The sequence below is a fragment of the Elgaria multicarinata genome, chromosome 2 (assembly GCF_023053635.1).
Source record: "Elgaria multicarinata webbii isolate HBS135686 ecotype San Diego chromosome 2, rElgMul1.1.pri, whole genome shotgun sequence".
In the NCBI taxonomy this organism is placed as follows: Eukaryota; Metazoa; Chordata; class Lepidosauria; order Squamata; family Anguidae; genus Elgaria; species Elgaria multicarinata.
Genome location: NC_086172.1, coordinates 38,219,074 through 38,233,359, shown reverse-complemented (window position 1 = coordinate 38,233,359; position 14,286 = coordinate 38,219,074). Strand labels below are relative to the sequence as shown.

Below are 14,286 nucleotides of genomic sequence, written 5' to 3'. Positions count from 1 at the left end.
GTGGAAAGTAGGACAGGGCTCCTGCATCTTTAACAGTTGAATAGAAAAGGGAATTTCAGCAGGTGTCATTTGTATGCATGCAGAACTTGTCGAAATACCCTCTTCATCACAACAGTTTCAGCCGCAGCAGCCCTTCCCTCTTCAGCTAGAGTGACTGTCGTGTTTTGGGAGACAATAACGAGGTCTGCTAAGTAATCTACAAAGCTTCATTTAAGCAATAAACATCCCTTCCCACCTGAAGGGAGTTTAATCTCTAGGAACTTTCCTTTAGGCAAAACTATGCAAACTAAGCGAGACAATTGTCCTTTCAAAAAGAATGGAAAGCCCTTTCCCAAAATGCACTAACTTCAGAGAGACTGGTTGTGATGCAGCTTCTGAGGAGATGCCAGCTGGGCTGACTTCCTCTCACCTTCCTTTAGCTCTGTCTGTGTTAGTCTGCAGCGTATTCTAGAATCAGCTAACCTCTCTGTGGCCTTCCCTTTGGAAGAATACTGGCTTCCCACTGACTGTGTGTTGTTTACCCTTGAGGAGATAAGCTCTGGAGGAGGTTCATTTCCAGCTGGTGAAGAGCTCGTGAGAGCTGCCTCCTCCACTGGTATAATCTGGCATGTTTCTGGTGCCATCTCCTCTACATCAGAGTCTGAGTCTGATTGATCATCTGAAACACCTTCCCTCAACCCAAGGGGAACAGGGCTAGACATGACAGTGACCAGATACAATATGGTTACTCTACTCTACAGCCCCCTGAAAATTGGTTCTGGAGTTGGGGGACCCTCCAGAACTGTATAGGAAGTGATGTAGAGGGCTACAGAGATGAATGGGGGAATCAGCAAAAATGACCTCCTCCAGTGGCATTCTCTGTGGATTTCAACCCCCCAATAAATGAAAGGAGTCCTTCAGTTCATAGAAACACAATCCTGGACCCAAGTCTACAGAAATCATGGTTGGACACAGGAAAGAGGCAGTATCAGAGGAAGTAGATTTGAAGTTAACAGGATCAGGGTGCAAGTACTTAATGATTTTAGATTTCAATTCAGGTATTACCAGGAAAAAAGGCAAAGTCAACTTGGGGTGGGTGGGAAGTCCACCATTGGGCAATATCTTTATTATGACCAACCAAAATGCATGCTTTTGAGTTCTCCAGAACTCTTAATTATGCTATGTAGTACAAAAAGCAGGGGATGGGGGCTTTTTGTACTACATGGCCAGATGAAGTGTTCTTTATAAAGGAAGGCCTTTTGGGGACGATTTCAAAAATGTATTATTTTTATTGCATTGCTTTAGTTTTATATTGGTTATAATCGAAAATGTTTGTTAGGCTGTTTTTTAGAAACAGTTTTGTTATTGTTGTGAGCTATCCTGAGAGACCTCACAGAGAGGAATATAAATGTAGTAAGTTAAGGATATGACCACAGTACAAGATGTTAATGGGATTCAGGTATGTAAAAAACCCCATAGAGTATAGTCATTTTGATGATGGCATTCATTTTTCAATGACATAAAATGTTCAAACTAAAAAAAAAAGTTAATTGTGGAGAACCTTCATGTGGAATGGAGATTTATATATATAATTTGTTAATATTTTTGCATTGTGCTTTATTCTCGCTCCCTTTTAGTGCTCAGTTGTTGGATCAGTTTATTTTATTTATACTGTTACATTGGATAGATATTTCTACTATTAAATTATCTGCCAACATTATGGTTATTTGTAATTGTTTCTATTGTATTTTTAAAAAATTGTTATATTTTACTGTTAACTCGTAAATTATTATTTTTTTTCAAAATTGTACCCAAAGTGGCTATGTTGTGAGCCACTTTGGGTACAATTTTGTGGAATAAAAATGATACTGATGCTGAAAGTGTCTTTATCGTTCAGCCCAAATGTACCTCTCCTTCCCCACATTGAGATCCGAAAAAAATGGCTTTGCAGCAAAAAGTTCCTTGTATACAGCACTGATTGGCGGATGGCTGATGATGTCAACAAGTTGTCATACACACACACACATATATCCCGGAGCAGTTTTGCAGGCTTTTTTGATGGGGTGTCCGTGTCCCAGTAAATCACTCCAAGGGCACTGTCTAGTTTGGCAGTGTATAACTCTAATAAATAATAAAAAAACTAATTGTGAATACAGCAATAAGAGTAGCAGTGTGACGCAGTGGCTAGAATGTTGGACGAGGGTCAAATGCACACTCTCCTATAAAGTTCACTCGATGACTTTTGGTCAATTAAACTCTTCACCTAACTTGCCTGTTGCAAAGACAAAATGAGGGAAGGACCATGCAACTATCTTGAGCTCCTTTGAGAAAAGGTGAGAGATAATTCATGCATTCATAAAAAGGATATACTTACTACACAGCATATATGAACAGGTTGCAGCAACAAGGAAGCAAACAGGCCACCAGAAGCACAGGGGGAAGACAAAGACTCATAACTCATCTCAGTATTTGAGTCACTAGTATGTACAACTGTTAATGAAACTGCAAAAGGCAGGCGGAAGCCAGACTCATTTTGCAGCTGACGGATGTGCTGTGAGTTGTGTTTTCATCCCATGTCTTTCGACACTCATCATGAAACGTAAAGGAAAGATGCGTGGCAGAAAGCCACGAATGGTTTACAGCAGGGATGGGGAACTTGTGGCCCTCCAGATGTTGTTGAACTCCAACTTTCATCAGTCCCAGCCAGGGGTGATGGGAGCTGCATTCCAACAACATATGGAAGGTCCCTGGTTAATGGACCTGCATATTTCCCTTACATTTGATAGTCTTCACTGTGACAAACACAGAATGCAAATCTGCTAAACAGCTGTATTGGCCTTACAGATAAGTAGTATCTGATCCACGCATTTCCAGAAATAAGTGCTTTCCTTTTAGTCATTATATCTCAAAGTTACAGTACCTTACAATTAGTATGAAAAAATAAACAAACACTTGCCAGCTGTTCTAAGTGATAGCAATAAACAAGAAACACTCATGCCCTGGGATTTGCTGCTATCAATTCAACATCTGGAAATGGCAAATTGCAAAGCATACCAGAAGTCCCATTTTGCTTGCTAGGAGACCTTACATGTGAAAAGTGTCCAGGATGTTTGATAGAGAACAACCAGCTATAGAAGTGCTGTAAAATTGGTTTCACTAATCAGGACAGCTGAAGTTTATTCCATGGGGAAAAATGTGTGCTGAAATGTGCCAGAGGTTTTTTAAAACACACACACACACCAAATAATTGTATATAGTTATAAGTTGTTTTTCAGTACATCTGGTTTAAAGATCAAACCCAAACTTTTAAACTCCTTACAAATAGTAATTATGTAAATGAACCATTTTAATCATCTAACAACATCGCAAACACAGATTCTGTAGGCATGTATAACTACACTAGCAAAGCACAATTATTTGCTGTTCTGATAAATAAAACATGAAATAAAAATAAGTGTTTTAGCATTTACTTCTAAATTGCTGGAGAACACTGATTATGACTTGGGTACTATTTCACATTTCTTAAAGAGGAAAAATCACTGTGATGACATTCACATATTTTAGAGAGGAAGGGGCAAGGGAGAAACTGGGTTCTTGAGGGAAGGAGTGGGGGAATTTATCTTCAAGGCAACGATGCTCCAATATATAAAGAAGGTGGAAAGCCAAGGAAGCATCAGCATAAACGTTACTTGTTTTTGTAACCCAAGTGGTACTGTGATTTATCTGCACAGACTAGCAAAAAAAAAAAAAGTAACATAGGAAGGCAGGTGAACAAATAGGAATTTGCATCTTGTCAGGTAATATTTTCATTATAGATGTATGGAGAGCAACTGTGAAGACCTTAATTTTTTAGGATGATGTTACTAATCAAACACTCTGACTAATATTTCTACCTATGGAAATCATCACACTAGAACTTGACATGAGACCGAAAAGTATTTTGCCATGGAGAATCCCAATAGGTTCATGGACACCCATTAATTTTATTGGTACTCTACCAAGGATGCACTGATGAATAAAATCAGATGCTTAAAAGATACCAACACTTGTAAAATGTATTGTTTTTGTTACCCTTTGGCTGTGTTCAATCCACACTGATTGAACATTATGGGGGAAATCAACCCTGTACTTTGTAGAGTTTACCAAAATGCTACAGAAATTGCCCTCTGCAGCTGCCCTTCTGCTAAGTTTAGTTCCAAATGGAGCAAGTTGTAATGCAATTCACACCTTTAAGCTAATTCTCCCAGCTAATGTCTATGAGCATCTCTAAATGAGCAATTTATTGCACACCCATGATTGGTCACTCATGGAAGTTTGCGGGTCCATTACACCACATCATCAACAGCCAGGACAACCCTCACACTATAACCAGGAAATCTCGCTTTAAAAAAACCAAAAAACAACAACCCAGAGGTAATATGGTAATATCTCCCAGGCTTGATACACACTACTGCTTTATATAGCATTATTGAAGTGCACATAACTGTTGAGGCACATTACACGTTCCATATACCGCTTTCATAGTGTTACTTTCTGCTTTTATTCCACATTATCCAAAATACCACAACAAATGTCATTGTGCATCCTACAAGGTATAAATGTGCAAGAGGGATATAGTGTTACCATAACTGGATCATAATGATTTGACATAAGGTGTAGATCTGGTCCCAGTGTGTGAACCCAGAGTTGTGCTATAATTGCACCACTAGATGGCGAAGTTTCATTGAAATGAATGGAAGTGAATGGAGCACACAGAGAGGAAGTATTCAATTTCAAGCCACAAGGCCACCTGTGTAATAGTGCCAATCAGAATTTCAAAAAGAAAGCAGAAGCAGAAAGCTATTAAAGGGGAAAAGATGGAATAGGTGTACAATGTCTTTTGATGGGTATGCCTGGGGCATCCAATCTGGAAGCACCTTCCTTTCTTGTTATTGTTGATGTTGTTTGTATATAAGCTTCATGCTTGATTCCAGTCTCTATCCTCAAGCATTGCTTATTGCGAGTGATATTCAGAGTTTGTCTGCACTGTTCAAAGAGATGCCTTAGTTTCCCGTGCAGCTTTGCAATGTCAGCCTATTTTATAATCCTGTACAAAAGTCTCATATTTGGGTACCCAGTTCTTGAGAGAGATATGATACATGTTGTATTGAATTTGGTTTTGTATAATAAATAGCTTTATCATTTTCTTATGTTTTTAAAACAAATCAGATGAATGTGTAAATGCTCCTGTCCCACGTATCTGAAGAGAAAAACTCCTGGCACTGCCAGTATAACAGAAGGTTATAAAGCAGGAGAAGAAGCATTTGACTCATGAAACTGGCCATCTATGGAATGATAACCAAATAGTCCAAATAGTCATTAAGAGGGAGGGAGGGAGAGGTATTCCCTAGAATGCCATGAGGACTCGCTAAAAACTGTCATTGTGTGAATGCTTTCAGCACCATCTTCTGGACGCTTTACAAAGCTACACTGAAACTAGGAAAGCTCAAACTAAGGAAAGTCACAAATATGTCATATGAATGGATAATTTCTCTGTGTGATAATTATGTTATTGGTAATCATGTACGTTTTTTTGTTGTTGTTATTTGTATGAATTATAATCTGGTTTTTTAAAATACAATATAAAAGAAAGCCATGAACATGTAGCAGTATTCACTAGGCTGACTATTTGAAAAGGAGGACAGGGCTCCTGTATCTTTAACAGTTGTATTGAAAAGGGAATTTCAGGGTGTAATTTGTATATATGGAGAACCTGGTGAAATTTCCTCTTCATCACAACAGTTAAAGCTGCAGGTCCCCTGCCCTCTTTTAAAACTGATCACTCCAGTATAGCTCCTGCAGCTTTAACTGTGGTGATGAAGAGGGAATTCCACCAGGTTCTCCATATGTACAAATGACACCTGCTGAAATTCCCTTTTCTATGCAACTGTTAAAAATACAGGAGCCCTGTCCTCCTTTTCATAGGGTCACCCTATATTCACTGAAGAAACAAATATTTTTAATATCCAAATTAAGTACCTGCAAACCCCCAAAAGGGCAATTTAAAAATGGCCATTAAGGTGTCAAAATAAATTAGAGTATGTAGGTATTGAAGGTTAAGAACATGGAAGAGGGCAACCCTACATTACTGTAGTAATTCCAACAGTCCTCTGAGGTAGAACAGCATTATTATTATTATTATTATTATTATTATTATTATTATTTTCCATTCTGCACATGTAGAACTGTGGTAAAGCAGGGGTGGGCGAGTAGTGGTCATCCAAATGTTTTGGCTTACAATTCCCATCAGCCCTCACCATTGGCTATTCTGGCTAGGGCAGATAGGAATTGCATTCTAAACATCTGGAGGTCTGCAAGTTGTCCACTCCTGGGAGTAAAGGCTTTTATTCATTCATTTAAACATTTATATCTCACTCCTTCAACACCAAAGTGTGTTACAGGGCAGCTAACAATCAAAATATGTATACAGTAATAACGGACCGATGAGAAGAGCAATCCTAGCCCCCAAATCAAGCTTGCTGGAGGGGGTTAGGAGGAGCTACCCCTCTCCCAGCCTCCATGGGTGGAGAGCTCTGCAAGTGGGGTGGGTGGGTAGGTGGGCATGTTCCACCTCAGAGGAACCTGCTGCACCCACGGAGTTCTCTGCAGCTGTAAAGCTACCAACAGCTGTGTTCCCACTGGTGGCAGCAAGCATAAGGCCACAAACAGGCGATTTCAGAGGCAGGACAGAGGCAGCTTCAGATCTACAGAATGCAAAGCATCTCTGCATCCTTGAGAACTCCTGTCTCTCCATTGCTTTCCATTGTGTGTTATGTGGGGGTTGGGGGAGAATTATAATGAAAAGATCTACTGGGCTGAAAAGCTTGGGAAAACTGTCTCACACACACCTTCTGCCCTGGCAGGGCTTGGGGTGAGGTGGCAGGTCAGCTGTTTCATGCCTCCCTGAACCTATTTAGGACTGCACAATAACACTAGTAGTGAGCTTGATACTGAAGTGAGATTTGAATCAGGAACTGACTGGCTTGTGCTTTCACCACAGTGCCACACTACCGTGAAAAAAAAGAAAGAGTTACTTAAAGAGGGACTATGAATCTATATGGTTAGGAATTTGAACATACATAGTAAAAATAAATCTGCTAGTTTAATAACAAAACTCACCATTAACACACAAACATCTAGGAACACAGAACCTAGGAAGCTGCCTTATACTGAGTCAGACTGTGGGCAGGTCCATCTAGCCCAGTATTGTTAACACTGACTGGCAGTGGGGCTGTTTCTACACGAGGCATCTATCGTGCGCTCGTGATTGGCAACTCACAGACGTTTCCAGGTGCTGCCATCCTCCGGGACACTTCTCGATCTTTACAACCTTTATTGTGTTGTTTTTATGACGATGAAAGTCTGGCATTTTCGCTCCTCATGACATGAACGGAAGGTGTGCTGATGATATGATGGGTTTTCGCAAATAACGGTACAGTTTAATCTAGTGGCTCTATAATGAAACACGTAGAACTTTCCAACAAACAAACAAAAAGAAAAAAATAACCACATGGAAAGGAGCCGATCGTAATCTCGAAAGGAATCCAGAGGCAGAAGCCCCAGTAAATTGTGCGATTTTAGCCTGGTGTAGAAATGCTCTGGCTCTCCAGGGTTTCAGGAAGGAGACTTTCACAGCCCTTACCTGGAGTTGCCAGGGACTGAACCATGAACCTTCTCAATGCAAATCAGGTGCTCTAGCTTCTTCTATTTCACTGAGAGGCGGTATGGATATAACATTGTCTCTCTGTTAACTACATCCCAACAACTCCTCGCCAAAGCAAATCCTCCCAACCCCCTTATTTGCAATTATGCTATTCACAGAACATAGGATGCTGCCTTATGCTGAGCCAGTCCATAGTACTGCCTACTTTAACTGGCAGCAGTGCTCCACGGTTTCAGACGAGGGTCTTTCCTGACTCTACTTTGAAATGCTGGGGATTGAACCTGCATGCAAAGCCATGTGCTCCATCACTGTCTTTCATCAGCACCAGTGTTAACACCAGGTAAGGACAATGCCTTCTGATTGTTAATGCTAGCCTCCCTCCGCCTGGAAGTACCCCAAGCTTCCTTTAAACCAGGATTAAAATTATGGTTTGAACTGGGCTTCACATCTTGCATTAAGGGAAAACTTATACAGCTGCCAGAACGTTAACTGGAATAGACAGATCAGAATATTATTTGGGGTTGATCTGAATGCTCTTTCAGGTGCTTTTGACTGCAAAGAGATTCAGGCTCCCTTCCAACTTTGTAGTTCTTGACTCTAAGATTGCTAAGATCCCTGCGGGTGCCTTGAAGCTATCTCTCTTAGGACCTGAAAGGAGAGTGAGATCTGTGTGTGTAGCAGGAAGTCAGTCTGTACTGAAATTGGATCTGAAAAGGAGGCAGATGACTTTGCTCTCTGTGGGAAATCCTATCACACCACGGATTACAAGATATTGCTCCAACACTGTACTATCAACACTGGTTATCAATTTCTTCCTTCTCTCATTTTTTAGGAGTATGGAAAACAAAGGAATAATAGATTAATTCTTAGTGCAATTTTTGACCTTTAAAGACTTAGAGCATCTTAATAATCATTTCCACTCTCATGAATCATTCTGGCTTTCAAGATCTTCTACTGCTCTGTGTCCTCCTCTCATTTGAAGTAAGGCCAGGGGCCATGAGAGACAGGGCCTTTTTATTGTGTCACTGAAGGAAGTCTGCCTGGCCCTGCTGCTGCTCACTGTCCAGCAAAATCCAAGGCCTCTCTTCTTCAGTGGGCATTTTTTGGCATTACCTTTTAAAATGGAATTTTTGAGTGCTGCCATTTTCATACCCGTTGTGAATTTTTAGTTTGTTTTAATTTGCCTTTATTTTAGCATTTGGAGGGGATTGTCAAACAGACAACCCTTTATAAAAACCTTAACTATAGTTAAGGTCAATGCCAACAAACTGCTTAGATGTTTGCCTAATGGGGTGATGGATGGATTTGATCTAAGGAGGGTGAGGCCCTGTTGGGAGGGGAGTGAGCATTCCTCAGACTGATCCCCAATTTGTTCATCAGGAGTTAGCAAAGTCAGACCGCCCAGAGAGCTTTGGCTATTGGGCGGTATAAAAAATCAATAAATAGATAGACTATCACCTCTCCGAAACAAAATTTTGAAATGGGACCACCTGTCAGCCTTCCTCAGCCTCTTCCCCTCTAGATGTTGTTGGACTTCAATTCCCATCAGCCTCAGACAGCATGGTCAATGGACAGGAATCCTGGGATTGCAGTGCAAAACATCTAGAGGGCACCAGGTTGGGGACGGCTGTTCTAAATCTATTTCAGGTTTTCCCCACCCCTTTCAATCACAACTTGATTTATCACAAGTATGATATTCAAATGAGAATCGTCCTGTCTGTTAGTACACACCAAACAAAAGTGAAGTGATGGGGAGACAGACATGTTTAGAAAGTGTCACGCATTTATATGAAACAACTGCAAAGAAAATGAAACCTCCAAAGTGTAAAAGGGCAAATACTTCATATCTATGAAAACAAATAAGTTCCTCGCTATTGAGATTTAAAATCTGTCACTTCATTAATACTTTGCTGTACCAGCAAAAGCTATTCAAAAGCAGCTACCTCTGTCTCCTCTAGATAGCGTTTCTTAAGCACAGACACACTTTTCCATCTGTCTTAGTCTAAGAAAGGATGATGGATATTACTTTATAAAAGGTGACCTTCAAAGGATTATATATAAAAGAAAATAGGATCCAAGCATATTTTGCATCTTTATGAAACGAAAAGAGACAGTTATAATACAGCCAAAAATGAAACAGTAATAATTTGTGAAATGTTAGACTTGTAATGTTTCCTTAATCTCATAATGCACTGGGTATTATCAGATTGATTGTAATTTAGCTCTTTAACGCGTTTTCAAAAGATGAAGCAAGCTTCCCAAAGGATGTGTAGATAGCTGCAGGAAGGCCAAAACTTCAAATTGACCTTCACTCAATGAGTCTTGTGAATACTGACATATTAGTGGAATATAATAGATTATTTCATTTATTACATTTCTATAACATCCAATAACCAAAGCTCTCTGGGAGGTTTACAAAGATTAAAACCCTAGAAATACAATATAATAACATAACATTAAACCAATTATGTATAACCATCTAACGGTTTTAAACAAACCACAATAAATTGACCCATTAAAAACCTTATCATATGCTGTCAAATGCCTTGGAGTAGAGGAAAGTCTTCAACTGGTGCTGAGAATATGACAATATTGATGCTAAGCAGGCCTTACTGGGAACAGTGGTCCACAATTGGGGTGGGGGGTGGGGGGGCACCACCGAGAAGGCACTCTCTCTTGTTGCCATCTTCCTAACCTCCTTTGGAGGAGGCACTTAGAGGAGGGCCTGAGCATAATATACAAGCAAGTCAATTATAGGTGCTATCACTTCTGTGGATTTGAAATGCCATGAGATTCGTGAAGTAATCAAGTAAGATAAACATGACCCATGCCTACTGGCTTGCAAAACATAAACAAACATACATAGAAAGCTTCTCTACATTAAGGAAAAAGTTTACTGGGCCTTTCAGCTTTCGATTTCTTTGCAAGATTACACTGGGCACCTTTACATGGCAGACAGGTGGTTTGAATCACAGAAAATCCTTCCTCAGCAAGTTCTATATGTTTCAATTTACAGCATTCATAGCGCTACACAGCCAATAGATTGGAACAGTATCCCTTTTCTCATTAGCTCAAATCTTTTTGAAAGCAGGATAAAGGGGGGGAAGTACGGGAGACATTCTAGAGGTTGACACCATATGTAAAGGACCCTCTAACTTCCATGAGTGACCAATCACGAGTATGCAATAAATCACTCATGTAGAAAATCCCAATATCTTAGTGCCTAAACAGAATCATCAATACAATGGAATAGAAAGAACCCAGATTATTCTGACGACTCCGGTGGCAGGCATTTTCATATGCTATACTCCCCAACACTTCAGGGGAATCTTCTGAGGCCTACCCAAGCCCATGCAAAAAATCAAGGTAGGGATGGAGGAATTCCTGAGTCATATCTGCAGTTGTATTATTCTTCCTCTCCCTGGATTCAGAGGTGCATGGGAGACTTAGCAACTGTTTTTGCAGCCCATTACACTCAGCCACTCTACACAATCCACCAGCATCCAAAACTCTCAGGGTGTGAATTGCTGGGAGAGTGAAAGTCTTGTGCACTGTTTCTGACAAACTCAGCAAGAAAGAATAGAGAGAAGAAGGTGGTGGTGGTGTGGGTGGGTAGGAAGATAGAAAAGTGAAAGAAGAGAGGGGAATGCAAAAAGAGAGTTAGCACACTCTAAGTTACAGAAAAAGAAAAGAATGAATACATTATGGAATGGAAAGAGTAAAAAGGAAGAGATGTTAATACTGAGCAGGGTTCGGGGAGACAAATGGTGCTAAAGAGTGAGGGGAAAACTTAACTACCCACATCTAAATTATATTTTAAAAGATCCAATCTGGTAGGACACATAAATATAGTCTGAAGAAATGCTAGATTACTCCACTTAAGAAACTGACAAGTATGCACATGTAACTATTGGAGTAATTTTTACTATAAATAAAATATCTCCCCATGAGTTTCAAAATTGAGAAATAAGAATGAATTCCTTTCACCTGAAAATCATGTAGAACGTATTGTGACAGCATGATCAATAATTCTGTACGATGAGGAGATGGGTCGGTCTAGAAATGAAATAGGTACTATAATCACAGTTCCAGGATGGAGCTCATGAGATCCATAATGGCATTCCCAGAAAATTATGTGTGAATGTGCAGTGTGTCTCTCTCTCTGTGTGTGTATGTGTGTGTGCGTGTGGTGTTATTGGAAACAAGCCATATGTGTGCCTGTGTGCTCCCTCCCCTTGTGTGCTTTGCTTTAGCAAAGCTTTCCTGGTTTCTAAGACCACAGTTTTTCCAGTGATGTCCAAACTCAGAAACTGTGCTTTAAAAAGCTTCCTACAAACCACATCCTGGTTTAATAGCCTGGTTATGGGGAGCCCTTGAGCTACAGTTTTCCAGTTTGGACATCACTGGAAACTATGGTTTAAGAAACTAGGAAAGCTTCACTAGTACATCATTGCTCTTCACCAGTTGATTATGACCTAGTTCACAGACAAGCATTACTAGTGGAACTCAGCTTTCAGAGGAATCTTGTAGGGTTCAGGGCCCAGTTCTCCATCTAATTGGCATCTAGTTTGCCTCCTTGGAGGCTGCATTCACCACTCTACACTGTGCAAAAAACAAAACAACATGAAGCAAAACTGAAGGCAGCAATCATTCTGTGAGGATGGCATTGGCTGTGCAGTCATTTTGCAACCCGCATCATGGTCCCATAGGACAGGGTTCTAGAAGGATATTATAATACTAGAGGCAAGGAATAACAGCTTTCTTCCAAGGCTGGTATTGGGACCAGACAAAGGGATGCTGGTCTTACTGTCTCTGAACCATATACAAGACCTAAGGTATCTCTTTCTCTTTTATATAAAAAAAAATGTACCTGTGTTGGTGCCTGCAAACAGAGTTCCTGTGGTTGTATTTGTAGGTAGCTTTCCATTATTCAGCTGCTTAACTCTTTTCAGATGAGACTTTCCATTGTAATGAACCTGAGCTTGGGCTGCTGAATTCAACTGTATATTGCACACCTCACAGAAGGAAAACAGTATCTTCTTTTTCTCTTTGCTTAATTGATACTCTGGCCTGTCATGTCTCAGTCCTTTTTCTTCAAAGCCCCGCAGAAATGCTGGTGGATTCATAATTCCATATCCAAAGATGTGGTCAGGGCTTATGGGATGCTTCATACCTACAAAAAACAAACAGAAAATGTACTAAGGCCAAAAACCAAAAAAGAAAAGAGTACTTTTAAGTCAGCATTTTCCTTCATAAACTTTATTATACACTACGCAGTAAAAGATTCAATTCAACTAATAATAAAAATAAAGATTATATAGGCACTGCTGTTCTCAGTTCTGCAGAGGCTGCTGTTCATGCAGAAATATGTAGGCTTGCAGTCATTGGTAAATAAAAACTTATAATGTACAACCCTTGCACACAACAATCCTCATTATTGTGTTCCAACAGCTTTGGGGATGGAATTGTATTTAATTTATATTATATAAAGCACAAGGGTCTGTTCTAAGTATGACTAAATCGAATCCAATAATAATAAATTAATAACAAACAATTTGCTGCCTTTTCATGACATCAAAACTCTGCTGCCTGAGGTGGCTTACCTCACTCTACTAATGGCAGGGTCAGCCCTCATAAATAATAAGGTAGGAAGCCACACTCGAAAAAGGCAGATCAAACACCTTTTAAGGTGCAATCCTATACATGTTTCGACAGAAAAAAGTCCTACAACTCTTAGCATTCTGCAGCCAGCCAAGTTTTATTGTCTGAAATTTTACAGGTTTTCGTCTAACTAAAAAGAAGTTCTTGAAAGGAAAATGAGCTATCTACGCACAACTGTGTCTTTGGCAGTTCTCTCTCTCTCTCTCTCTCACACACACACACACACACACACATATAATTACTACTTTGCACGTTATTATTTTTAGCTCTGGATATTAATTATATCCCTAAAGAGACTGCTGGAATTGACTTTTATGCTGCAGTACTATCTAGGTGCTGAGTCTTTTACAGAAAATGACAGCCATATGCTGAGCCAAAAAAGGGCCCCCAAAACAAGGTAGTGGTTTCTACATACTCGGGAGACTCTCTGGTACACAGAAGTATATTAGTGTTTGTGTGTATATGTGCGTGTATGTATGTATGGATAGATAGATAGATAGATAGATAGATAGATAGATAGATAGATAGATAGATAGATAGATAGATAGACAGACAGACAGATAAAGGTCTGTATGCGGGGAAAGCCCTGCGGTAGCTCTGGATCTGTGCTACATCGCTTAGACAATGCAGGTGCAGTTTTGCAGCCACCATGGGGTTTCCCTGTGGTGCTGCATTTCGAAAAAGTCAGGGTTTTACCCTGACTTTTCCAAAGGGAGCAATGTCAACATGGCACTGCCGCTGTGTAACGTCACTTCAATCCGGGGTCAACCCAGGGGCGGAACCTGGTGGAAGGAGACCAGTGATTGGTTGCTTTCCACAAAGAGGAAGGCATGAGAAGTTCCGGAACCCAGATGGCCACCTAGAAATTCTGTGCTCCCTCCTTGGTGTCAGGATTACCTGACACTGCCCCAAGACAGGGAAAGCCCCGAGAGGGAGGCAGCGTC

At 40.3% G+C, this 14,286-nt stretch overlaps 1 protein-coding gene across 2 annotated transcripts in view; it reads right to left on the bottom strand.

The window, feature by feature from the left end:
- Positions 1-14,286, bottom strand: part of ZNF385B (zinc finger protein 385B) — a 212,454-nt gene that overhangs the window by 162,775 nt on the left and 35,393 nt on the right. For both annotated transcript variants that reach the window (XM_063116303.1, XM_063116304.1), the window contains exon 2: positions 12,552-12,854. In XM_063116303.1, the coding sequence (XP_062972373.1) occupies positions 12,552-12,852 (301 nt within the window). In that variant the 5' untranslated portion in view covers positions 12,853-12,854. The remainder of the gene's footprint in view (positions 1-12,551; positions 12,855-14,286) is intronic.